General features: G+C 45.1%; 1 protein-coding gene across 8 annotated transcripts in view; it reads left to right on the top strand.

Moving 5' to 3' along the window:
- The first annotated feature begins 314 nt into the window (after positions 1-314).
- STXBP5 (syntaxin binding protein 5) overlaps positions 315-27,750 on the top strand; it is a 212,752-nt gene continuing 185,316 nt past the window's right edge. For 6 of the 8 annotated variants that reach the window (XM_085858899.1, XM_085858897.1, XM_085858898.1 and 3 more), the window contains exons 1-2: positions 323-605; positions 2,530-2,627. In XM_085858899.1, coding sequence (XP_085715025.1) covers positions 468-605; positions 2,530-2,627 — 236 coding nt within the window. In that variant the 5' untranslated portion in view covers positions 323-467. Of the gene's footprint in view, positions 606-2,529; positions 2,628-27,750 lie in introns of all 8 variants that reach the window. The other 2 variants (XR_015052211.1, XR_015052210.1) reach the window with 2 other exon arrangements.

Here is a 27,750-nt window from a genome sequence, read left to right as displayed (position 1 = left end):
GACTCGAGCGGTTGATAAGAGGAGGAGGAGGAGGAGGAGATGTGAAATCGATGAAAAGTCGAATTGAAGTGTATAAATATGGCGAGAGAGACGGGGAGAGAAAATTTAAATCGGAAATCGCGTCAGGGATAGAATGAAGAAGGGATAGGGGAGGAGGCAGGGGGAGGAGGAAGAAGAAGGGAAAGGGGGAGAGGAAGAAGGGAAAGGGGGAGGAGGAAGAAGAAGGGAAAAGGGAGGAGGAAGAAGAAGAAGAAGGGAAAAGGGCGAAGGAGGAGGAAGAAGAAGGAATAGGGGGAGGAGGAAGAAGGATTAGGAGGAGGGAGAGAAGGGAGGAAGTGGTGGTGGTTGGGGGGGGGGAACACGGAAAGGAAGGGCTTGGTGTGCACAGGCGCGCGCTCCTTGCTGTGCTTCACCCGCCGTGCCCCCCTCAGACCGTGCGGACACGTGACGCGGCGCGCACGCTCCACATGAGCCCCGTTGCCGTCGTGATGCGCAAGTTCATGAGGGTTCTCGATGGACTCACGGCCTCGGCTCAGACCCCGAGCCGGACCGAGGTCGAGACGTTTCCCGAGACTCTCACTTCGGAACACTTCCAGATGTGTAAGGTGTGTGGAGCGAGGCGGGATTTGGGGTTTTGGGATTTTCTGTGTGGAAAACAAGAGAGGACGTGACGTGACGTGTTGTGTTGTGTTGTGTTGGTCCTGAGATGATGTTCGGATCATGGGGCTTTACCCCTAAATATCGGGAGGATGACGGGGTGGGCAGGAGGTTTGGAAGGTGTTTGTATATAACTGTTTATGAAGGGGAAACGAGGAGGAGGAGGAGGAGAGTTTAAAGCGATGATGTGTTTGGATTGAGGGGTCACGATTGTATTCGGGGCTTGGAAGGTTTTGGGGTGGGGGTGGGGGGGTGAATAAGATTGCCATATTGTTGGAAACAGGGTTTCTGCATGTTTTTGTATGGAGGGGGAAGTGAGTTGCAATAATAAATGTTTCAGTTAGGGAGGAGGGAGGGTTGCTGTGTGTCGGGATGTGGGGGGAGGGTTGCTGTGTGTCGGGATGTGGGGGGAGGGGTCATTGTGTGTCTGGATGTGGGGTGGTAAAGGGTTGCTGTGTGTCGGGGTGGGGGAAGGAGGGTTGCTGTGTCGGGGTGGGGGAAGGAGGGTTGCTGTGGGGGAGGGTTGCTGTGTCGGGATGTGCGGGGGAGGGTTGCTGTGTCGGGATGTGGGGGGAGGGTTGCTGTGTGTCGGGATGTGGGGGAGGGTCATTGTGTGTCAGGGTGGGGGGAGGTTGCATGGTGTCGGGGTGGGGGGAGGTGCTGTGTGACGGGGTGGGGGAGGGTTGCTGTGTGTCGGGATGTGGGGGGAGGGTGCAGTGTGACGGGGTGGGGGGAGGGTGCTGTGTGTCGGGATGTGGGGGGAGGGTTGCTGTGTGTCGGGATGTGGGGGGGGAGGTTGCTGTGTGTCGGGATGTGTGGGGGAGGGTTGCTGTGTGTCGGGGTGGGGGAGGGTTGCTGTGTGTCGGGATGTGGGGGGAGGGTTGCTGTGTGTCGGGATGTGGGGGGGTTGAGGGTTGCTTTGTGTCGGGATGGGGGAGAGGTTTGCTGTGTGGGGGTTGGGTTGCTGTGTGTTGGGATGGGGGGAAGGGTTGCTGTGTGTCGAGAGGGGGGGGAGGGTTGTTGTGAGTCAGGAGGGGAGCGGGTGGGAGGGTTGCTGTGTGTCGAGATTGGGGGGAGGGTTGTTGTGAGTCAGGATGGGAGCGGGTGGGAGGGTTGCTGTGTGTCGAGATGGGGGCGAGGGTTGCTGTGTGGCGAGATGGGGCCGAGGGTTGCTGTGTGTTGCGATGGGCGGGAGGGTTGCTGTGTATTGGGATGGCGAGGGTTGCTGTGAGTCAGGATGGGAGTGGTGGGAGGGTTGCTGTGTGTCGAGATAGGGGGGAGGGTTGCTGTGTATTGGGACGGTGAGGGTTGCTGTGTCTCGGGATGGGCTGGTGGAGGATTCCTGGATGGTTGTGTTGGGGGTTGTGAAGGTATTGTTCCTGTGAGGTTATTTTGACATGTTTGGGGAGTGGGGGGCATGTGTTGTGTGCATGTGTGAGGGTTGCTGTGTATTCGTGTATTTGAGGTGGGTTGCTTTCTGACTGTGTATGGGGGGGGGGGATGGAGGGATGAGGACAGTGTTGAATGGTTGTGTATGAAGGTGGTGGTGGTGGGGCGGATGAGGAAAGGGGGACAATTGCTCTCTGGTCATGTTTTGTCAGGGTGGGGGGACGTTCCCTGCATGGTTGTTTATCTGGGTGGTTGAAAGTGGTGCGTGCGTGTGTGTGTGTGTGTTTGCGTGCGTGCGCCTTGCTCGGTAGTTCTGTGTCGTGATCGTGGTTTTGATTTCGTAGGTGAGAATGATTAAGTTTCTCGTTGAGGTATTTTTACTTTTGTATTACATTAACCCAGTAGGTATAATAATTATTATTGATGTAATTTTTGTATAATTTGATTGGCCATGTTGTGAGTTTGGTTTTGTGCTTTGGACAGACTGTACGTCATGGGTTCCCACATCAACCAACAGCATTAGCTTTTGATACTGTCCAGAAAATCCTCGCCATCGGAACCAAATCAGGTGCTCTTCGACTGTATCCTTCATAACGTCCCGAGCATGCTCCGTGCCGACTTCGTCACCTGCCCCTGTCCCCGTACTCCCTCGCACATGCCCCGCACATTCCTCGTCCTCCCCATCTCGCACCGTGACTCCCTCTTCTTACTTTTCTTCTTACAATGGTGTGTATACCTAAGGCACGCTCTTCTTGTCGATCGATGAACCCGGGTGTGCAGTGGGACCTTTAGGGTGATTCTGAGCTGGTGTGGTGGAGACTGTGTGTGATGAGATTGATTGGGGGGGAGGGGGGGAACTGGTGTATGTTTTTTGGGGGGAAAAACCTCCGCATCGTTAAGGGAGTCCTCACAAACACTGCATTAAATGACACCTTGCTGGCTTTATTGTACCAAATATTTGCCACACATGACCAATTGACCATTCAGCTAAGCATCTGCCTTGTGTGTCCGGCACACTTGCGACAGCACCACCATCTGGGATGGTGCGATGGCACAACATCATCACGCGGACCATCGTTGCCAATTCTTTTGATGGTTTTTTATTTTTTATTATTTATTTATTTATTTTTTAAGATGCGATGTTGAGGCTCGTGTGAAAGCGAACACACAGAACATACAACGGGGGGGGGGGGCAGGAGACAAGAGGGGCGGGAGAGGGAAGGACAAAACGGTGGGGAACAGAGACATGAGGAGATCTGTGGATGGGACAGGGGTGGGGCGGGGAACATGGGGAATACGAGGTGGGCATTACAGGGACTTTCAGGAAGGAAAGCAAAGAGTTTGAAGGAGGTGGGTTTGGGGTGGATTAACAAGGGTAGAAATGAATCGTGTTGACGAATCGGTCACCTGACCGATCCTGGGATATTTCAGAAGACTCGATCAATATATGGTGTCACTCCAAAGTGACACGTGACATTTTGTGGATCCCCTCCAACCGGGGGAACTCGGCGGGATCCTGAACTACTTTCACCTGTAACTCCGTGTGTGTCATACGTTTTTTTTTTTGGTTTTTTGTCTCGGTTGACACATTGATTCGTCATGTAAAAAGGGACAGGCCTTATCGCCACCTCTAATCCAAGATGGGGCCTTTGTCCCTCGTTTCCGCTTGCTCCCCATCTTCCTTCGACCCTCCGGTTAGCTTGAATGTATTGTTTACGCACCTTTACAAAACCCAATTGGACGGTTCAGATTTTCAAACTAGGATCAATGGCCTTGTCCACACAACTGTCGCCTGGCGGCCATCTTGTGATGAGTAGCCTCAGTGACACAGCTACATCGCAGTCATCGTTTCTCGCAAAAAGGCATCCCTCTCCATGCAGAACCTTGGGGAATCCTCAAGCTTTCCTGCCCCCGCTGTGCTCTGCCGCAGCTGTCAATCCCTATGTACGGGGGCTCACGTGCCTCACTCAACCCCTGTTTATTTATTGTATTTAAGCCATCTTCGTTTTCCTCTTTCAGCACGTCCTGTGCATTCCCATTTTTACACGTCTGTTAATAATTGGATTGCAATACTTATTTGCATTCAAAGCAACTTGGACTTTGAATCTGCTTTGTTTGCAAAATCATTTTTAATCGACCGATTGTGGCCTTTCTGTGTTTTTTTTTTGTTTGTTTATTTGTGTTAAAGTTTTGTCGTGCACTGACGACATTTATCGTGTTGAGGCGACATATGATCATGAACCGTGTTTTCCTGTTTTCTGCAAGCTGGTTGGTAAAGTGTCTGTGATTTTAATGACTTGGTGCTTTGTGGCAAAGATTCGCCGAGTTAGAATCCGTGGCCGAGCCGGGCAGGCTTGTGAGAAAACCATGCACACACCACGCAAACTTGTTCCAGAAACCGGTATGACGGGTCTACTTGTACGTTCAAAGGCTTGCTCAAACATGGTGCCTCTCGGCTATGAGCAAGTGCACCTGGTGTGATATCGACTGGAGATGTTAAGAAAACATTTGTTGGAACTTGTGGTGTCATTGGGCTGGTAGAGTGGCCTGGAGGTACGCACACGCCCCCTCTAAGCTGTCCGTCCTGGGTTCGAATCCAGACCCGGCTATAAGCTGTCATCCCGGTGTTTCACAGGCAGGGTGATTCATCAATGTGTGCGCCTTCTCTCGGATGGACATCAAGCTGGTTGTCCCATCTGTCGGCATTAATCGGTGGACGTTAAAGATCCCATGGGTGTCGTTCATGAAGAGTAAGCGAGCTATCACTGGCACCGTGAACAAATTACTAATTCCTGCCCCCAAACTACTTGGTCGAGTGTCAGGCATGGTCAGCTTGTTCGTAAAAGACTTGGGGCAAAAACTTCCTCTGGCCAATCCCCGCCCCCCAAAAAAGTGGGAATAATTGTGGCTGTTAAAGATGAAGATGACGAAGTATTTTTGGTATTATTGTTTTGCTGCCCTTTTAAAATTGTCCGCAGAGGCCTTTCTTTTTCAGTCTCTCTTGCTTTATTTTCTCCCAACCAGCATTTTGTCTTGGCAGACTGAGGACATGCACTCTCTGTACTCCGCAACGCTGGTTTCGTGTATCGTCGTCGTCTGCTCGGAATAGTTTTCACCTCGTGGACCTGCCACACGTTTATTATGGATCGGATTACCAAATTAGCATTTCTCCTTCCAAGGAATTGTTTGTCTGAGGCCGTGTTTAATGTAACAGTAACCTTTGGATATTGTACCCACCTTTAAAAAAAGTCAAAAGTAGAACACTTCAAATGGCTTATTACTTGGCAAAAAGCCTGGTGTTGGCTCAGTGGTTCGGGTGGCGGCTTGGGATCCCAGGGTCCTGGGTTCAAGCCCCATCGGCCGCTGAATTAATACAGCAGGAGGTTCACTCAGCCTGTCATCCTTCCGAGGTCGGCGAAATGAGTACCAGTTCCAGTGTGTGTACTGGTGGAGCGGCACTGCATCAGCGACACAGTCGCGCTTCAAGAAATGATAGCTACCCCGGCAGCTAAGATGCCATTCGACCACCACCACTTGGCAAAAAAACATTTCAGCAAGTATGTTGGGCTGGAGCATTTGTATGTCTGTCACATGATTTTTGGCCACAGTTTTTTTATTTTTTATGTGTGTAGGTGACCGGCCAAGGAGAACAACGCTTGATTTTGGAAAAGATCTGAATCCGGATCCAGATCTGAGAATTTTTTTAAGTGATTCTTCACCATTGAGAGACGGGGGCCAAAACGATATATAGTACGACGTCTCAAAACGTTCTGGATGGATTCACACGAAACTTGGTGGACGTGTTGGGAGAGCCACGAGGAAGAACTGACTCGATTTTGGTGAAGATCCGAATCCAGATCTGGATTTAAGAATTATTTAATTTTTAACTAATGTTTCACCATTGAGAGATGGGGCTAAAAACCATATTGCATGATATCTCAAGAACTTGCGGACGGATTCGGATGAAACTTGACTGATGAGTTGGTTAGGTAACAAGAACAAGCCAATGTTCTTGTTACCTAACATCTCTTTAGGTTCAGATGCGGCCTACCGGTGGGATACAAAATGTAAGCTATTCAGCCTGGCAGAGGTATGTGCTCTACCGAGTGCCGCTCCGTTTCACCAAGTTGTCGCTCTTTGAGAGATTTTTCATTTATTTATTTATTTATTTAGCTTTGCCTGGCACAGCTTGCAGCTCCAACCTTGTACATTGTCAGGACAGTGTGTCTGATGACTGGGAGGCTCAGAAATGCTGCTCCACACCTCTGGGGTGACGTGGACGCTCATCTTGTTTTGTTCATGGATTTGTGTGTTTTGAGCATTGATGTTCAATTCGTCCCAGCAAGTCGTGATCTCCTTGGGCGTTGTGATGCAGGTAAAAAAATCTATCCTGCATGTTTATGCTGGTGTTAAGTAGACAAAGCAAAACCTTGCAAAACCGAGATATGACGCACCCGAATGCTCCAAGGAAGCTGGGTAACTAGTGAAAACGAGGTGCTGCACCTGACTGCCAAAGTCTTCAAGGCTGCAGTTTTTTGTTGTTGTTTGAGAACTACCACTGAGCGCATGTTCCATTTTGTCATGCTTTCCTGTTGCCATGTATCCTTGAGGCATGTTTGCTCGTCTTCACCTGTGGGATTCTCTTATCTTTTGTCGATGTGCGCACCTGCATGTGCTGATGCTTGGTGAATCACGTACAGAAACAACACTGTCTTACTCTTCAATGGCCGCAATTATTCCCATGGGGGAAGCTTGGCCCCAGTCTTTCACGAACCAGGTGCCAAGGCCTGATGTTCGACAAAGTAGTTCGAGCGGGAATTTGGAATTTGTTCATGGTGCCGGCAATAGCTCGCGTACTGTTCATGAAGGACACCGTGGGATCTTTAACATCCACCAACTAATGCCGACAGACGAGACGCCCGGTTTAACGTTCACCTGAGGGACAGCACACACATTGGTGAATCACCCTGACTGTGAAATGTCGCAATGGCAGTTTATAGTCGGGTTTTGATTCATACCAAGGCGAGACAGCTTAGAGGCAAGTGTGCGTACCTCCAGTCCATCCTGCTGGCCCACAGAAATAACATGAAGTAACTTACCTAAATTACCTTAGTAACCTTACCTTAGTAACTTACCTTAGTAACCTAAAGGGCTGACACGGTCTTTCTAAACACATCCTTGCCATAGTTAATAGGTCAAACCGCTGCGTTTTCCTTTGCAAAACGTTGGACCGCAGTGGTAGTTGGTAGAAAACAGGAAGATGATTACAATAATGGCAGCCTTTTTCAGGAGTGTTTGAACCATCACATGAGCACCTCATGATTTATTGGCTCGTGAACGAGCGCTATCATCTTACATGACAAGTCAGGATTGAGACTTAGGTGATATTTGAGAGTGATTTGTGTTGGGTTCAAGACTGGCACTTCCACAATGTTCGTCGATCTTTTGACACACTTTGTTTGATTAAATAAAGTAGAACGAGCGTTGGATAATAGCTAATGAGAGGGCTGGCTTGATAGCGTAGAGCTATGTGCACTCGCCTCTGAGCTACCATACCTTTGATCGAATCCCGACCCAGATATAAACTGCAGTCCTGGTGTCCTGGTGACCCGACAGTGCTGGGGGTGTTCGTAGACATCCAAGATCCCATGGTGGGGTCCCTGCGCAAACACGAGACGGATTATCACGGACATCCTGAACACGTTTCAAATTTCTGTCAGTTGAATGTCTGTCACCAGTCGGTTCCAGGAAACTTTTGGCCACCCCCCCCCAATCCCCACTTCCACCCCCCCCCCGCAAGTCAGCCCCACAAGGTGGGTCACATTTTGAGTGACGAAGAAGAATTGGCGGCAGATTTTTGGCTAAGCGTTACATTTGTTAAACATGAAAGATGCTTGTACATTCTCGAAACGTCCAACTCGGCTCACTTCTGTCGGTATATCAGTTGTAAAATTGTTGGCTTGGAGGTCATAACGTGGTCGGGTGGGGGATTGCTTCAAAAAGAAAACGAGGCAACAGTCGGGGAGTGAAGGAAAAGTGGGGAAGTTCGGAAGGAGATGAAACTTGAGGAAGTGAATAGATCGTTGGGGTTGGTGGGGTTCAACTATTCCACGAAGTGTGATGCTTTTACAGTACTTGGACCCCCTAAAAACACTGTGTCGGTATTATATCCCGCTTTCTTGTCATTAAAAGAAAACCAAGTTTGTCTCCTTTTTCTACAAGTGAGAAGTTTGTTCAGGACTCAGATCAGAATCCACCGTTGAAATCCGTTTCCCATTGTTCGACATGATCTCCATCCTCTTCAACACACCTCGTCCAGCGGTCAAAGAAGACTTTTGTTCTCAGCCCAGAAGCCTTCCTGCTGTGATGTCCGTGAGGTCGTGGCCGTTGCCGTGCTGCATCCGTTCCCCCTCCCAGTAGGCATGATAGCCGTTGCTGATCCTATTGTCAGGTGTGGATAAATGTTCGGAGGAATTGCGAAGACCTCTTGGTGAATTACCTGTGAGTTTGTTTGTTTTTTTTTTTGTTTTTTTTGCCTCCTGGTAATTTTAACGAGTTTGAATGTTTTCTTCATTGTAAGCTTTCTGCCACAGCCACGTCCTTGGTTGCCCTTCATATCTGAAGGAGGGCATTCGCATGATGCATGCAAAGTACCCGGTCAAGTTATTTATTTATATTTATTTTTACAATGCAGAAGCCACCACACAAACGAGTGCCAACCTCCAGCCGAGGAACAACGCCCTCATCATTGGACTGCCTGTAAAACGTACCAGGTTGGGGGGTTTATTGCCGGGCCGAGATTCGAACCCAGGCCAGACAGCTCAGAAGCGAGTGTGCATACCTTTAGGGTATCTTGACAGCCCCGTGTTGTAAAATATCGAGTCTGTAAACAGGTAATTTTCTGGTCACATGTATCGCCCTTTTATTTCCTTTTTATATTTTGTTAATGCAAATGCTACAAGCTGGGTGATGACCTTTGCGATGACGGAGTAAACGTGCTTTTGAGTTCGAAAAAGAACGAGTTGATGTCGATCCATGTTGAGGTTTCTCGTTTTTGTGTTCTTAATCCATTCATTGCCCCCCTTTTCATGGAAAGCCTGTCATCATCCACCCCACAGTTGAACATCCGTAAAACACACGGGACACGTTCTTTGTGTGTTGTTTTTAAGCTTGGCACTTAACAGACAAAGCCGTCAGTGGTAAATGAGCAAATGTGGTGCTTTTGGACGTTTCCATTTTATCTTCTTGTTTTTGCCAGCAGGGGATTTTGTGGACCTGCAGAGAGAATGCCTATTCTTCCTGACCTGTGGAATTGAGTGATATTTATGCATAGAATGAATATTAACGATGGGCCTTTTATTATTTTTGTTTGTTTGGATGCACGTGGGTCCGGTCCGGCAGCTGCGAGATGGCGTGCTCGCTTCGAGCTTCCTGGTTCCCAATGCAATCTCCAGTGGAGTCAAGTTAGAAGAGGTTGATGAGCCTGGTGTTGGCTTTGTCGTTAGAGTGGCTGGCTTGGATCTTAGGGTCCTGAGTTTGAGCCCCGTTGGTTGCTGAATTAACACCAGGCGGGGTTGACTCAGCCTGTCATCATTCCGAGGTTGGCGAAATGAGTACCATTGTACTTGTTTCGGGGCACAGCATCAGTGGCGTCGTCGTGCCCAACAAAAAATGATAGCTATCTGGCAGCTAAGATGCCATTCAGAAGAAGAAGATGAGTTTGTTCTCAGCCCAGTTGTTCTTTTCCTCCTGCAAACAAGAAGAAGGAAAGACAGAACAAGAGGGAAAATGCAGCCTGGAAAATCCCGATTATTTTAATGCTCCTGCATGTCATTAACACGAGTGGATTAACGACGAGCAAGGATTCAAATGGCAGAAAACATCAACCAAATTGTGAGCGACCATGAAGGACTGTTCTACAAGCCATCAAATGATGCATGCGGAAGCTTAGTGGCCAAATGAAGAGTTCCACACGCAAAGGACAATATGGAGGAGTTCTTGAAACTTGTATAAACTTGTATCGACATTTTTGGAAGGCCGTTATGCACTTGATGTGTTTCTCCCCCCCCCCCCCCAAAAAAAAAAATGTTCATATTTGAATCGAGGTTAAGTATGAAACGTGTGAATGTCAACGTGGTGTGTTTTATTGATCCAGCCGAAGATTTCGATGCCGTTAATAGCAACGTTCGTTGGGAATCGTTGTGCGGGTTTGGGTGCTCCGTGAAGCTTGTTTGATTTTTCCATGAGGTCATGAATGCATAATTGGCCCACGAAGGATCTTTGAGCGATCCTTTTGCCACACAAGAAACTGAGTGCAACATTTAGGTGACGTCTTGATGCCTCACCTACTCAGTCTGTTTTTCTGATGTTCCCGTTGAGGGTTTTGCCACGTGCACTATCTTCTCGGCTCGGCTCTGATGCAGGCAACAACCAAATTTGTTGAAACATTCATCGGCGATCTTTTGTCCGCTGGCAAATGCGTCCTTTTTGCACAATTTGGAACAGATGTGCAAGAGATTGTTGATTCTATTGCTGTTGCGGAGGCACCGAGAAATCGAACGGCACTCGGTATCGAGCGTATACCTTTGCCAGGCTGAACAGTTTACGTTTTGTATCCCATTGATAGGCCGGATCTGGATCTGGATCTGGACCTGAACCAAAATCTAATCAGCTTGTTCTGGTCATCGAACCAACTCATCCACCAAGTTTGATCGTAACTCGTCCACAACTTTTTGAGATATTCTGTTCACAGACAGACAGGCAGGGGTGAAAACATTACCTCCGTCCACATTCGGAGGAAGAGGGAATTAAGATTAGCTTAAAGAAGGGATAAGTTTTTCCATTATAATCCAGCACCTGGAAACTCCTCGATGACATTAGTATTGTCTGTGCTGATGGCAATCTATAGCGGTTACCCACCACACTGGCGGCCAACTCCTAGGATTGAACCATGCGGTGACCTTTATTCATAAACCGACAGTAAACATCTCTTCGTGCTTTGGCGCAGTCCAGCACCACTCTGGTTATAAATCAGGTAAAAAAGTTTTTTTTTAATCCTTAAGGAATGTCAATCAAACCCCCAAATGTCAGTGCAGCAAAATTGTGGGATCACGAGGTGCACACAGTCTCTTAAGAAATAATTTATTAATGCACGCAAGAACATAGAACAGAATCTCGACAGACAGGAAGACAATTATGAGACACCAAAATAGACGATGCAACAAAAACTAACCGGTAAGTTCAAAGTGTGGAGCTTGAGTCCTAGTGGAGGTGAAATGCAGGCTTCCACACTAGGTAGAGAGAGCAAGGTGCACGCAGGAGACTCGGAGACATAGAGAGCATGTGCTCGCACAGGAGCAAGAGCAGACCCAGTAGTAATAGCTTCATCGACAGCCCACCCATCTCCCCCGCAGCAGGTTCCCACTCTGAGGACATTTCACAAGTCCCATACGTGCAGCTGTGACCGAATGGCAGTCTCTTTGGGTCAGCAGCACACAACAATAACTGCTCCTCCACAGGTTGTAAGATGTGGCACACGCCAGAACTGGTCCGTCTCCCTGGGCACAGCGTACCCATCACCGACCTGGAGGCTCAACCAATCTGTGCGAGTCCATGAACCAAGGCTCACAGCTTGTAGGAAGAGTCTTCTCCCGTTTTTTTTAATATCAATAGTCAAGCCTTGTGGAAGAGCGAGAACAGAGAATGGATCAGGATGTGACTTAACAAAAGTAACAGCAGGAAGAAAAAGCAGAGGTTGAAAATAAACGGAGACTGTGACAACAAGGGACGTGTGGGTGAGGTTGATGGGTAGGGGAGAATGCAGGGGCTGGATAAGATTGACGCAGAAACAACAAAAACATTTCGGGTGGGGGTGAGGTGGTGGTGGTGGTGGTTTCATGGGTGGTCAAAAGATCATGGTTTTGGATGGGGGATGATCTAAGATGATCACCTATCTTGAAGAGCTGGGAAGAAGTAAGAGATTGAAGAAATTGTGGAGGTTGTTTCCATGGGTGGGCAAAAAAGAGGAACAAATGAGTAAAGGTAAGCAGTGATGCTGGATTTTAGGAGTTTCCTTTAGAAGAGTATTGCTCGTGGACCACATGCACCCTGCAGATACTGGGGCGGGTGGGGGGACAAAGCATGGAGAGGGCAGAGGGTGCATGGCAAAGTGATAAGCCCATAGACTCGGCTTCATCGCAGGAGATTACAAAAACCTTGAAGGCTTTGGTTTCCAAGCTGAGCAAGGTGTGAGGCAAGGGAGCCACCAGCCCGGAGGGGAGAGCAGTATTCCAACAAGCTGCAGATGAAATCCTTGCATGTTCATAGGAGTTCAGGTGTGTCATGGAATGGCTTTGCCTGACGGAGGATGCCTAGTTCAAGGTGGTTTGCTCAAGAACGATAATGGCTGATCGTGAGACCCTCAAATTTGAATGATTTAGCTTCTTCGAGAGGGTTGAGATATATATATATATATATATATATATATATATATATATATATATATATATATATATATATATATATATATTCTCAGGATTAAAAGATATTCTAAGTCTTTGACCAGCTTTTAAAAAAAAATTAAAGTTCTGGAGAAAGGGAAGAGGCTGCAGCTTGCGTGTCTGAAGGATGAAGGATGTCACGGTGAAGAGTGGAGTCATCAGCAAACAGATAAAACAGATTTTTCAGAGAGATCATTGGTGAAGATCAGGAATAGGACTGGACCCAAAACACTGCCTTGGGGTACTCCAGCATTGACAGGGAGAGGAGATGAAAAGATTCTGTTGAGACCCACACATTGTCTACCAGAGTCGAGTAAGTCAGTAAGCTTGAAGCCATGTGTGGAGTTGGCCTTGGATGCCATAGGCAGAGAGTTTGGAGAGTAAGGCAAGATGCCAGACTGTATCTCAAGCTTGAGATATGTCCAGAGACATATCCTGAGCTTTCGATACAGTTTATTGGTATGAGGGTTCCCATTGCAACCCCTGGCACACTATTACAGGGAACCCAGGGTGAAATCTCATTTGGAGGATATGTTTGTCCATTGTCTACCAGTATCCTTATATAAAAAAAAAACATTGTTGTCTACTTATGATTTTTGTCCTGCATATTATTTATGTACGAGCTTTTCCTTGAGCCTTATATCAATACAAGTATAATATGTACCTTGTATTGAGGTGATTTAGCATTGACCCGCTTCTATTATCTGTGCGGTTGCAACTAGGACAAACTCTGTGATCAGAACGGGTGATGGCACAATTCCATAATGGATGCTGTGGTTGCGAACCCGAATGTGGGCAGCGGAAATGTCGGTGTCGTTCCTTTCACTGTAACTACTTGTTAAAGACCAGCCTTAAGGATTTTGGCAGAATGCTGGAAATTCAGAATCCCCAGAGAAAGAATCCCTGTCATGGATTGCGTAAGCTCATTTCTGAAGGAGTGGACAGTTGGAAATGGCTGAGGATCTCAAATGTGAAGAGAAGGGCTGCCAGGACCATTGAAATGGTTTAAAATCCACCTTGCCGAGGTTCTGTTGGCGAGTTGGTCGAAAGCCTTGTTGAAGAGTCACCCACATGCACACGGACATACATTTTTAATGATTTGGATGCAGCCGGTGAGCTGCTTGGCTGCATCATTTTCTGTGGTCGCGGCTGTGCCGCTGTTGCATTTGATGCCCCTGTCACCAGTACGCAGGTACTCATTTTGCCGACCTTGGAAGGATGACAGGCTGAGTCAACCCCACCTGATGCTTAATTCAGTGGCACGACAGGGTTTTGAAATCAAGACCCAAATATCTTGAGCCAGCCATCTTAACTGTGAAGCCAACACCAGGCTTACGGGACGAGATGATACCAGTGATCATTCTCATGAAATGGACTGCCATCATCTCATGTATGAACGTATATTTGACGAGCAGTATAACACTGCTAGTTCAGTCTGCTATTTGCATCATTACTCGGGCATGGCTGTGTTACTGGTACTCTGGCCCTGTAGGTGAGGTCAGGAATTTGCTGTTTGGCCATCGTACTGACTCGTCGGCATGCTCCAAAGTATATGGTATGGAGGGACAATACATTTCCATGATGCTCTTGGGACCCGCTGTGCGAAGCGACAACATTGCTTCATCTTGCGTTGTTCCTCCGCGGCGGCACGGAATTCTTATTATCCCCACGCTTTTTGAGAAAAAATGGGGGTTATTGTATAATCGGCGCCGTCTGTTTGTCCGTCCATCCGTCATGCTGTCTCCTCCTCCAACGGTTGTGCAGAAATTCATCAAACTTGGTAGTTGTGATCACACTTGGTAGAAATTCACCAAAAAGCGCAGTTTAATTTTTGGCCCCGCCCCCTGGAGGAAGTCAAGAAGGTCTAATACCAAAAAATGCAATTATGGGCACAAACATTTTTTTTTCATGAAACTTTGCATATCCAATCAACATTGGGGGACCCATGGAATATGTTCCAATTTTTTTGGGATTTGACCTCCTCTTCATGTCCTGGGGATTGGGGCTTAGGGTCACATGGGTCAAAACTGGAAATTTGTCTCGGACAGTCGTCTCAAACAAGATTTGGTCCCCGACTTGCGTCGGCGGGTACAACCGCTGCGAAGAGGCGTATAACGAGGGTGTAGAAGAGATCGCTGGTGGGGATATGGGATGGCATGAGCTGGTGCACCACCATAATGGTGTTTTGTTTTTCTTGATGAATGTTTGAACAGAATGAGGGATCGTGATGGGAGGAGGAGAATGTCAGGAGATGGGGTGCTCGTCGGTGTATCTTGCCTTCTTCCCACTCCTGTGGCGATGGTGCTGACATGATCGTCTCAGTTACAGTGCATTATATTGTATTGATTTCATCAAGTGCAGGCTCGTAGGCCAAGCACAGGTGTTTGACTGCATTCTCTTTACCGATGATGAAAATAGGGGTCATGCCTTTTCCGTCGAAGATTGATTTGCATGCAATTTTGAGGTCTCGTTTCAAGCCGGCCTGTAGCTTTGACCACAGCCCAGGGTTGAGAGCACAATTTTGCTCAGGACCATTTTGAAAATGAAATGCCGCATGCCTTCCAGCAGCTGGCAATGCTGCAGATAATGGGAATGCTGGAAAATGATGAAATTGCTCTTTTCTGCCCTCCCTCCTACCCCCCAAACCACATCATTTATCGCTTCGTTCCAACGACCGTCTCTGACCTGACGACTGGCTGTGTTGTGGCTCGAGGGTGGTGTGTGTGTGTGGGGGTGGTCGAGCTGCTTGGGTGCAGTTCGGTTTATCACATCTTTTCTCTTATGGATTAGAATTGTATTCTAAATTGGATTCCAGGAACATTTGGATGCTTGGGCAGTCAGGTTGAGTTTTTGGCACCTATTTTTATTTTTGTCTCGTTTTCCATTTGGATCCATCTTTTATAGGGGAACAGGGTAGGGTAGGGTAGGGTGGGGGTCACTGGATGTGTTTAAAAAGCGAACATTTTTCAAGTTTATTTCACTGTAAGTTTTTTTTTTTTCATACAAGACAATTAAATTATGTGATTCCTTTCTTTGAATTTGTCGTCACCGGCATTTCAGAAAAAAAAATTATCATTCTTGCACTTTTCTATTTCAAGAATCTTCCGGGATTTTTTTGGCTCGGGAGAGGTTTTTGGCCCAAGTCTTTCACAAATTGGTTGGCTAAGCCTGACATTCACCTCTGTAGTAGAAATTTGTAATTTGTTCATGCTCCCGGCGATTGCTGCTTACTCTTCTTGAAGGACACTGTGGGATCTTTCCCGTCTACCAACTAATGACGCTCAGTTTAACGTCCATTCGAGAAACAGCACACATTGATGAATCGCCTGGCCTGTGAAAAGGTGGGATGCCAGTTGTATAGCTGGGTAGGGATTCGATCTGAGGCTAGACAGCTTAGAGGTGAATGTGCGTACCTCGACGTCATCCTGTCAGCTTACAAAACTTTAATGATGGGATCTATGATGTACTGTATACCAGGCTGAAACCTATTAGCTTTAACGCACCGAATCCCGTCGGATCTGGGAAGCTAAGCAGAGCAGAGCCCAGTTTGTCTCTGGATCAGAGAACTCCTGGGAAAGCTAAGTGTATTCGGCTGAGGGGTGGGAGAATTGCTTGGCCACTAGGTTTGTTTGTTTTTTAATTATTATTGATATTATTTTTTTTGTTTATGTTGAAGGCTCCAGTCATGGACTAAATAGTCGTCATCGAGGCCAGGCCTTAAATAAATGAACTGCATTGATAGAAAAGTAAGGAAAGAGAGAGTAGTCTAAGAGTTTTTGAGGAAGTAAAACATCTGCTTTTTGAAAAGGGGAAGGTCATAAGTGTTTGGGAAGATGTGAGAAGGTAAATAGTTCCAGAGTTTGGCAGTGGAGGGGAAGAAACGAACATGGTAACAGCCCACCCTTGAGTTGCCAATGGCCACACAATAATCATGTGATGTCATGGCTTGTCGAGCATCAGAGGGTGATAGAATGTTGGAGTCATCCAGTGTGGAGTTAGAGGAGAAAAGAGAACCAAAAGAGTTTCTTTATCGGTCGGAGAGACAGCGAGAGTATCATCGGAAAGGAAAGGTAGAGTGACAGAAGTTGTTGGAGATATGTTTTAGCTAAGGACCAGAAAGATCTATTAGTGGAAGAAGATGAGAGGTTGTCACATTTCTTTTGGATAAAGGAATGCTTCGCTTCACGAATAACATATTTGCAATTATTTCTGGCAGATATGAAAGCTGAATGTGAGTCGGAGGAAGAAGAGTTTTCCATGTCCGATATGCCGCATCCCTTGCACGAATGGCCGCAGAGCAGGAATTATTGAACCAAGAATTGGTCGGAGAGATAGATTTGAAAGAGAAGGGGATATAAGCCTCCATTCCTGCAACAATAACTTCAGGTATACATTCAGCAGAGATGGAGGCATCGCCCGAGGAGAGGCAGTAGTCTTTACAGGGAGAGTCAGAAAAGAAGTTTCGTAAACCAGTCAAGTCAGCACTATTGAAATGCCAAGACTGGAATTTCGGCGGAGCAGTCGGAGGAGAAGAACTTACTTACCTTTGAGCTGTAGGGTCATGTATTTCTTATTCCTTGAGTTGAAGGTGTCTAATACCTCTGTCCTGGTACATGAGTTATGGGCAGAGAATATCGCATCTCTTATCGTGTTGCTTATCTGTAAAGACACAGAGCCGGCTGTCCCATCAACATTTCGGTTGTGGTTGTTTGAGTTCATCCCTCTGGTATCTCAAAAAGAATATGCCTTGTGCACTGATATGTTGCTTAGATTGCCTGGTAAAGATTAAGTGGAGTAGGTAATTGGATATGGATGTTGCTAGTTTTTTTATTTTTGTTATTTGTTTAATTTTGCAGACAAAGTCCAGGCTCGTGGAGAAGCTGGAACATAGAATGAATCAGGACGTGTCATGGTTGGAGAAATGAGAGCTCTGAGAGGACACTATGTGGACACGATGGACATAGAAAAAAAACTCAGGAAGAAAAAACTGCAAATTTGGAAAGAGCTGGGCTTGGGTGGGGTGGAGTTTAACGACGGCAGAAAATATCATGGGTTTGGATGAGGGATGAATTGAGATGGTGGTGAACAGCTGTCTTTGAAGACCTGGAGGGAAGAATGGGATTGAAGAGAATGTGGAAGTTGGTTCCAAAGACGGGATGAAAGAGGAATGAATGAGTGGCCGATGGACTTGATGAATGGTAAGAAATTGATGAATTAACCTAATTGGGTGTCCATGAAGCGCATGCACGATGTAAGAAACGAGGGCAACAAGACAATAATTTATGTAAAGAGGGCAGAAAACTCAATCCATTATTTTTCGGCAAGGATAGTCATCAAGTCATTAATGATGCATCTTTTGAAATACCTTGTGGCATTGCAAATGACGTTTCTTCTCTTACTGCGGCACTTTCGGTTTGTCAATCGGTTTGTGTCAATCGAGTCGTGTTCTTCGTGTGAGGTCCAATTTGTCCCCACAGTTATGAGGAGCCAGTAACTGCATTTCCTGCTGTTATGGCAGTTCCTCCATGACGGTTTGCCCATTTGGTGGTAAAAGTATTCCATGGTGTGTTTTGCTGACGTTATGCGTGTCATCACTGCCACAGGTAATTCTTATTTGCCATCTCTCCTACATTGTGTTGCCTTGGACACCATTTTTCAGTTTTTCACAATCCAAAGTTAAAACCACTGATCAAGATTGACACATGAACAAATGTGAAGGGATCACCTTTGTGTGCCAATCTCTTTCGGTACTCTAGGTTACCTTAGGGCTTAGGTGGTCTCGTGGGCTTCACAGAGAAATGCTATTTTTTACCATCGACAGTTGTGAAATCTCCTGGACTTTATTTGTGTGGAGTTTGAAGAGGACATCTGACTTTCTCTTGGCAAACACTGCCATCTTGCAACTCCAAAGCTATGGAATGTTGTTGTTGGTTCTTCTTCTTTTTCCTTTTCTTCTTCTTTGTCTTTCCCCCCGTTTAGTTATCCTGTCATATTTCCAGAAAACCAGTGCCTGCATTTTGGGTAGTTTTACACACAAACACACACAAACACACACACACACACACACACACACACACACACACACACACACACACCACGTGTCGCTGCATAAACTTTCCGTGGGTACTCCAGGGGCCTCTGTCTGGCCATCCTCCAGGCAGATGCCTGACCCATCCCTATCTCTTTAATGATAGGACATTTCAGGCACCTGGATACGAAGGGAACGCCTCAGGTGAACCGGAGGATACCGCCGTCTCGTGGATGACACCTCAGCACCACCTAGCCACCTACCACTTTGTGTGTTTTGTGGAGTGAAGTGTTTTTTATGATGGCCAAAGTGCAAATTCTGCCACTGACCTCTGAGGAAAGGTAACCCACTGCAGGAGGACGTCCGCAGATGCAGTTCGGCACCAGATATAGATGGCTGTTGGCTCACAATACAAGGAGTTCCTCTGCCCTTTGACAGGTTTTTATTTTTAATCCTGCTGGGTGTTCTTACCCATGCACCCTGCTCACCAGGAGGACCTAGTGGGGGAAACCGATTTAGTTGCCAACACATGAGCATGAAAAGATATGTGCCCAGTGCACATCAGTGCAAGGTAGACAAACAAAAACTGACAACATGAAAATTGACTTCGATACAACAATACAGTTGCTGGACAACGAAGCATCTTACAAATACCTTGAGTCAAAGAGGGCCACCAAATATGTCATTAAAAAATGTGCAAAAAAATTACCAAAGAATACCTGCGTAGAACGTGGATGATCCTGAAAACACCTCTCCCAAGGAACAAAATTAAAGCCATAAAACAACTAGCAGTACCAGTGTTCCTATCCAGCTGCAGAATAGTAAACCGGCCACAAGCGGGAATCAGAAAAACAGATATCAGAACAAGGAAACTCTTCACTATCCATAAAATGTTCTACAAAAATCAATGCATCCTGAGAATGTACCTGCTGAAGAAAGGAGGTGGTGGCCTAATATAACTGAATAAAGTGCACAGAGCGACAACTGTAGGATTAGCAGTGTATGTGAAAAGTTCAACAGACTACCGAATACAATTTGTACACAAACATGAACACAACAAACCAGAAAAGGTATCTCTCACTCACCTTGCAAAAAACTTCCAACAACAGGTTTGAAAAGATGTCACGCACCAAACTGAAACAGCAACAAATACAGCCCCAACGATTACAAAAAAAAAATACAAGATGAAATATCAACAGAGATATCGTGACAACTGGGAGAAAGGCAAAAGGTAAAGGAAATATATAAAAAAAACAGTTGGACAAATTGAGGATAGATAAAGAATGATCACTGGAATGGCTCAGAAGAGGTCAGCTCAATTGGGGTGGAGAATGAAGCATTATAAATGCCAAAGACCAAGGCTGCGACATAAATCACTTTAAAACAAAATGGCTTTAAGAAAATGGCAGGACTGAGTCAATCGGATAAGTGTAGATGCTGCAAGGTGGAAACAGAAAGCACAAGTCACCTCTTTTGGGATGTAAATAACTCGTGTCAGAACAGCTGTATACCTAAAGGCACAACAAATTATGGAAAGTAATCCACTGGCACATCTGCAAAAATTTCAACATCCCAGTTCAACAAAAGTCATGGAAACACGAACTGAAAGCAATCATTGAAAATGACATAATGATCATGTACGACCTGATGATCCCATCTACCATGAACATAGAAAACAAAGCACTGCGACCGGACATAGGACTCGGATACAAATACGAAATGACAGCATTGCTAATTGAGGTTTCGGTACTCAGTGATTTTGGTCTAAATAATGCAGGAATCAAGAACATGACCAGAAACCAAATATCAAGATCTCAAGAATGAAGTGAAAAGATCCTGGAAGCTGAAGAGCATCAAAATTGTACCAGTGATTGGTGGAGCAATGGGAATGATAAAGAAGAACCTCACAAAGATCCTACAAACCACCTCTGAGAACGTTACCACAAACAAACTGCGGTTGGAGGCTGTGTGGTGCTCAGTGATAATCCTGAAAAGAGCCCTCGGTACAAAACTTTGAGAACAAGAAAACTTCACAACTTAGTCCATGAATCACGATTCTTCACTGAAACGAAGGTGGATACTTTGGCATACACAGACATTTCTTTCCTCATCAGAGAAGTTTTGGTTAACGGAGTGACATGGACATACCTCCCAGGTTTTAACTTTCACAGCTTTCAGCTTGTGACTTGTGCAATGCACCATAATTTCAGTAGCCGGATTTGTCCATCCATCCGTCCATCTGTCTGTCACGCTCTTTTCACTGGGATATCATTATGGCGTTGCGTGTGGGATATTAGGGCGGTGTATTATTTGTCTCAAGAATTGCAGTATGCATATTGAAAACAAAACAAAAACATAACATTTGATCCCTGGGAAAATAAAACGAATTCATAATATTGTTTTTTGGTGAAAAAGTGTGTATTACTAAAATTAACGCTGTTGTTTGTAGGAAACAAAACGTTTCAGGAATAATAAAAAATTGCAAATATCGACTGTCTATAAACTACATTGCTATACTGTAACATATATATATATATATATATATATATATATATATATATATATATATATATATATATATATATATATATATATATATATATATATATATATATATATATATACATATGAATAAAGTTATTTGGTTAAACTACCGTCGGTGAAACGATGGGTTCAATGCTAGTTATCTTGAATATCAAGACAATGATATTGGATTTACATGCACGACCCCCGTAATGGATGCATAAGAACATATGGTGACCGCATGAGACGTGTGGGGTTTGCATAGTAAGCATTATGATAACTAGTGCACTCCAATTAGGGGGATACTGGGCTGAATGTTAAAATATAATTGAATCCCCCACTCCCTCATATCTTTAACTCAAGTACATGTCCATGGTTGCTTCCACTATATTTCTTTTCTTCCATTTTGATATATATATATATATATATTTTTTTTTATTTTATTTTTTTTTAACAATATTTTGTGCAGTTTGGACTCTGTCATTATCTGAGCTGCAGTACAACCACACAAGCTCTTTGATCCATCCAACATCTCCAAGTGTATTAAATGCATCCTTTCCTTCCACTTGTCTCATCTTGGGAATTCTGATCGATAAGGCTTTGTGGTATAGCTGTTGGCTGTAGATGTTTATAAACATATCTTGGAAAGGATGCCTGTTTTAATTTGGGACAAAATAATCGTTGAATCTCTCTTCTTTTTATTTTTAAAACTTTTCTTAGCTGCTGCTTATTCTTATTCTTATTCTTATTATTTTTCTTATTCTTCTTCTTCTTATTCTTTTTCTTATTATTCTTATTCTTATTCTTCTTATTCTTATTATTCTTACTCTTTTGTATGCAGTACAAGGCTGCCTTGTAGCGTCATTGGCTGAGGATGTGGTTTTTCCAACGATGCAATGCCCTCTGTACGTTAGGTCAGGATTTTGTAATTTGTTCATAATGCCGTCGATAGCTTACCTACTCTATGTCAAGAACACACGTGGGATCTGTAACGTCCACTAACTAATACCGGCAGACTGAACACCCTGTTTCACATCCATCCGAGGGATGGCACACACTTTGAATCATCCTACCTGTGAAACACCCACCAGGATGACAGTTTGTAGCTGGGTCAGGATTCAAAATTGGGCTATACAGGTTGGAGGCGAGTGTCTGTACCTCAACACCATCCTGTCAGCCCATTTTTAGGTCATCTCTACCGAGATGACCTAATAAAGCCGGGCCAAATGTCCGTCCGTACGTCCGTCTGTCCGTCTGTCCGTCCGTACGTCCGTCAACAATTTTTCTTTCCGATCTTGATGAAACTTAGTATGTGGGTAGAGGTCGATGAGTGTTGCACAATGATATAACTTTTGTCAGGGGTCAGGGTCAAGGTCACGAGGTCACGTAAGTTATCAAAATCGCCATTTTCAAAACCTATCTCGTCTGCCATTCTACAGGAAATCCGGCAACTGTTTATTGATTATGATAATAAAAAATATTATCTTGTATCTAAACGGACAGATTTTTGAATTTCCGTCCCGTTTGGCCGCCACGTAACCTGGAAGATGGTCAAAAACACCTCCCGGTACAAAGAAAAGTTTTTACTTCCGATCTTGATGAAATTTGGTATGTGGGTAGAGGTCGATGAGTGATACCCAACGACATATTTTTCCCGGATTCGAGGTCAGGGTCAAGGTCACGAGGTCACGAAAGTTGTGAAAGTCGCCATTTTCAAAACCTATCTAGTCTGTCATTTTAGGAGATATCTGGCAATGGTTCATCGATTATGATAGTAAAAAACATTATAGAGATGACCGTCACCCCTACACGGGGGTAATTTTTAACTTTATGTCTAACCCTGAAACAAATACTTACGCAATTTGATTCCCACAGATCAAACCTGACTGAATTGAATGTGAAATGTGTCAAGAATTGTTATAATTTTCAGCATTCTGATTAATTAAATTTGAGTAGCTTTTCGAGCAGCTTGACATGTTTCTTGCTCAAGTGACATTTTGTGTCAAGGCTATGAGAACCAAGATGGATGTGGTCATTTTGGGGTACGAACCAGCGATATTCCAGTACAGGTGTCGGCTCAATGAGCAAACACCTTTTGGTTAGGACTGTTGTGTAAATGACGTGCTACCGAATGGCCAAGGAGGAACCTTAAAAATGGACAATGTGATAATGGCCATCTCTACCGATCCAACCTGCACCACCAACTCAAATGCTAACCAAATTTGTTCTGTCAACCCGATTCTAAATCTCATGTCGGTATTCCTGCATTTTTTTTTTTCTGAACAAAATTGAGGCTCATGGAAGACAAAGGTCACATCGGATGTGAGCTAACAGGAGGGCAACAGTATGATAAAATGACCAACAGATTTACGAGCAGGAAAAGAGGAGATGGAGAGAGGGTAGGCAACACAGTAACCTGCAAGTAAGAGAAGTTGGTTATGCAGGGTCAATGGGGGTAACAAAAAGGATAGTATAAAGGGATGAGGGCCATGAGATGGCTGTGCACCACCTGATTGAAATTCAGGAGGGAAGTGTGTGATTTTGTAATTGGCTTCCTGATGCTTTCAAAATGGGAAAAGAGGAACAAAGAGTGGAGGTGTGTGGAATGCCTCAATTTTGGAAGGTTAATCAGGAGGGGTTCCTTGAAGAATGCTTGAGTTTTTAGAGATTTTCAGTCAGGTCTCTGTCTTGCTGCTGTGGATCCCTGACTGTGAAACTTTTATTTTTTTTTACGTCACTTTTCACAGCTAATCTGGAAACTCCAGAAGCAAGATGTGGCTCCCAAATTCACAGAAATTGCTTTTAGATTAATTGAGCACAACTACCTCATTTTTGGTCTTGCAGTCTCTGCCCTCTCTTGGAACTTCCTCAGTCTGTTCAGTCCAATTCTTCCCTCCAGAGCTTCAAGATGGCTGTTCATCACTACCTGATGTCATCCCCTTCCATTCTCATGATCTCTTCCATCCCAAATGACCTGATTCCCAAGCACACCTCCCCCCCCCCCAGGTTATTGTGATATTCCCCCCACTCTCCCTCACCCGTTTTTGTTTGTTGTATGTCGGTTGGTTTGTTCCTTTTCTGTTTCTTCCCCCACTTTACCTGGAATCCTCTTGCTGAGTTTCATTCAGCCGGTGTGCAGCTTGTTCACCCCCATGTGCCCTTCTCCACCTCCTCTCGATCTTTCCCACTTATACTCGACTGCTCATGTTTCCCCCCTTTCCATTTTGTTCCCTTCCATGGGCCTCAATCATGCATGCATTTTTCTTTCTTTGTTTCTTTCTTTCTTTTTATTTCCTTCGAATCTCTTTTCTCTGTGGCTTATGATTTTCACATTACATATTTTCTTAATTTATATGCATATGTAATATGTAGATTCCATCTTTGCTGCCGAATGGTGACACACACACACACACACACACACACACACACACACACACACACACACACACACACACACACGTTTCTCACATTTTCATTTGAGTGCAGTTTTTCTTTAATTTCTCAAATTAATTTTCGCTGTGTCTACAATTTAATGTTTCTGCTTCCTTGGTCTCCTGTCAGACAGGACCATCAATTTTACAGTGTCCAATCTTGCATCCTGAGGCCTGGTCATTTTTTCTGGATCCCTGAGAACCTTGAGTTGACTACTCTATGGTTTGTGTCTGCTTACGTCGAGCAACATTGCTGACGGTGTAGTGTAACAAAAAAATAAATAAAACCTGTCACCTATGTGAGACAGGTGGCCACTCGATACAATCGATTTTCATTACATCATCTTTGGGTTCTGCCCTCTGCAAAAAATTTGCTTGCCTTCGTCTTTCACTTCGAGGAGTTTGGGACAGTAGGTTAAACACAGGAATTGCCAATGAGCAACGCTACAGCTCAAGAGGTTGAATTCTAATCTCCAGTAGCTGCTGTGGTCGGATTTGTGAACTTCCCATGAGATGTTGCTGCATGAGATTGTGGTGAGGTTTTGCAATTGAATGAATGTGCAGCCTGCAACTCTGGAATAAACAAGCAGCAGTGACATCATTCCTGAGCTTGTTAGAATTTTTGAGCAAGCAAGCACACGTTCCTTCTGTGCAAGTAATGATGTTTGCCACCTCTGGGGATATAAATGGTGGCAAATCATCTGCCAGTCTCTGGTTTTCTTTTTTGTTGTTGCTTTTTTTGGGATATCTAAAGTCGTGGCTCGTGGAGGAATTGGAACACAGAACGGTCCAGAACGCAACAGAAGAACGTGGCGTAATAGTTGAGTGTCCGCTCTGATTCGGGAGGTCAGCAGTTCGAACTCCGGCTGAGTTGTACCAAAGGTTGTGGGAAACACACTCGCCACTAAGGTAGAGGGCTGTAACACAGGGACAATTGGAGGAAGAATGGGAATGGTGAAGAATGAGATCAAAAGGAGGGGGAGGAGGATACATGGGGTGAACAAGCTGCTCAAGCACAGCAAGAAGAGGAAGGGAAAAACCAAGGATGGAACAAAAAACAAAAGCAAGGAGGGGGAGGGGTGGCACAATAACCTGCAAAGGAACAGGTGGGGTTGGAAAGAGTTCATGAGGGTAGAAAATGTCACGAGTATGGATGTGAGATCACCTGAGGTGGTGATGGTGATGAATACAGCTCTCTTTGAAGTCTTGGGGCTGTAGGGAAGAGTGCGATTGAACAGATTGAAGCAGTTGGTTTCATAGGCAGAAGAAAGAAAGAGGAACAAGTGGAGGTGAACAATGAGCCTGGATTCTGGGAGTTTCACCAGAAATGGATAACTAGCAGACCTGTGTGCCCAGCAGAAGCCTGGATTGTGGGGGAGGGAAGGGGGCATGAAAATGATTAGAATCTCCTTCATTGCAGGAGAATTCAATCATTTTCATGGCATTGGTTACCAGAACATCAAGCCGGTGCGTCGCCCAGATGGCAGAGCACTGGTATGGTTTTCCAGAGGACCTGGGTTTGATTCCTGGTCTGGGCATGTAATTTTTCCACATATATTTATTTTATATATATATATATATATATATATATATATATATATATATATATATATATATATATATATATATATATATATATATATATATATATATATATAGCCTGGTGTTTGCGCAGTGGTTAGGGCAGTGGCTTGGGATCCAAAAGGTCCTGAGTTCAAGCCCCGTTCGGCCACTGAATTAATACACCAGGGGGTTGACTCAGCCTGTCATCCTTCCGAGGTCGGCGAAGTGAGTACCAGTGTACTGGGCCGGTGTATACCCCGGTTAAAATAGGTGTACCATATCCCTGTGTCGTAAGAGGCCACCAGGGTTGCGTCAGGAAGGGCATCCGGCGTAAAACATGTGCCAAATCACTATGCGGATCATACAGATGATCCACTGTGGCAACCCCTAACGGGAGCAGCCGAAGGAAGAACATATATATATATATATATATATATATATATATATATATATATATATATATATATATATATATATATATATATATATATATATATATATATATTGAACACCTCCCATGCTATTCCAGCCGAAGAAACTGCATAAAGCAACCAAGAAGGCCTTCCCAAGGTAAGCGCGTTGCTGTTTCAAACCCTTCTCAGAGTTCCTCCAAAGCTATAAAGACATTCACAGATCGTACACACATGAGAATCCGAATGCTACACACTACCTCAGCTGCCAGGCGGATTTTATTGCTTATTGGCGAATCATCAGCGACAGCACAGACAGCAATGCAGACCAATGAGGCGCCCAACCATGGACCACATGCAAATGTCAAAAGCAGTCAATATATAAATTATAAAGAAAGACCCACCCACATCTCTCACCTGTGAAGGAGGGAATAGCCAATCAGCTCTCATCTTATCAATGAAACCCAAGTGGCTCTGATTATATAAATTGACACCTCACATACTCTTCTCGCCGAAGAAGCTGCATGAAGCAATGGAGAAGGCCTACACAAGGTAAGCGCTTTGGTGTGTGTGTGTGTGTGTGTGTGTGTGTGTGTGTGTGTGTGTGTGTGTGTGTGTGTGTGTGTGTGTGTGTGTGTGTGTGTGTGTGTGTGTGTGTGTGTGTGTGTGTGTGTTTTTTTCTCATGGTGGTGTCACCACTTGTGTTTCTTTGGTTGACTGCAAAGCCTGACGCTACAGTTGCAATGCCAAAGTAGGTTGTGGTGCAACAGTTACGGTCACGTGCATCCTTGTGCAAGAGGCTCGTCTTTGCAGGGAATATTAAGTCCCAATAACGGTCGCAAAATGGACTGAACATGAAAAATAAAAGTTTGCCATCACTCTCCCATTGCTGTTTTGTTGTTGGATCAGCTGTTTCGAAGGACAGTTTCGGTTGAGTATGTCAAGGTAAGATACATGAGGCACCAGGTAGCAGTCAGCTCATTTTGGCAACAGTGTCCACCAAACATGGCCACGCTGTGTTTATGTTGCAGTAAATGTTGAAATGTTTGCAATGCTCATTCAGCACTCTAAAGATAACGGATAATGTTTCCTTTCATTCTACCTGTGTGATCATGACTACATCGGTGTGAAAAGACTCGAGCTTTTTTGCCTGTGTCTTCAAACTGAACTTGGACACTACATCTGGAGTGAATCTCGTTTCGTCGCTTGCATGTGACATACGCATTGCTTCATGGTCGAAGGGCGTTTGC

Source organism: Eptatretus burgeri, chromosome 16 (assembly GCF_056783735.1).
Source record: "Eptatretus burgeri isolate ZD-2024b chromosome 16, Ebu_testis_v1, whole genome shotgun sequence".
Classification (NCBI taxonomy): domain Eukaryota; kingdom Metazoa; phylum Chordata; class Myxini; order Myxiniformes; family Myxinidae; genus Eptatretus; species Eptatretus burgeri.
This window is presented reverse-complemented; position numbering and strand designations above follow the sequence as displayed.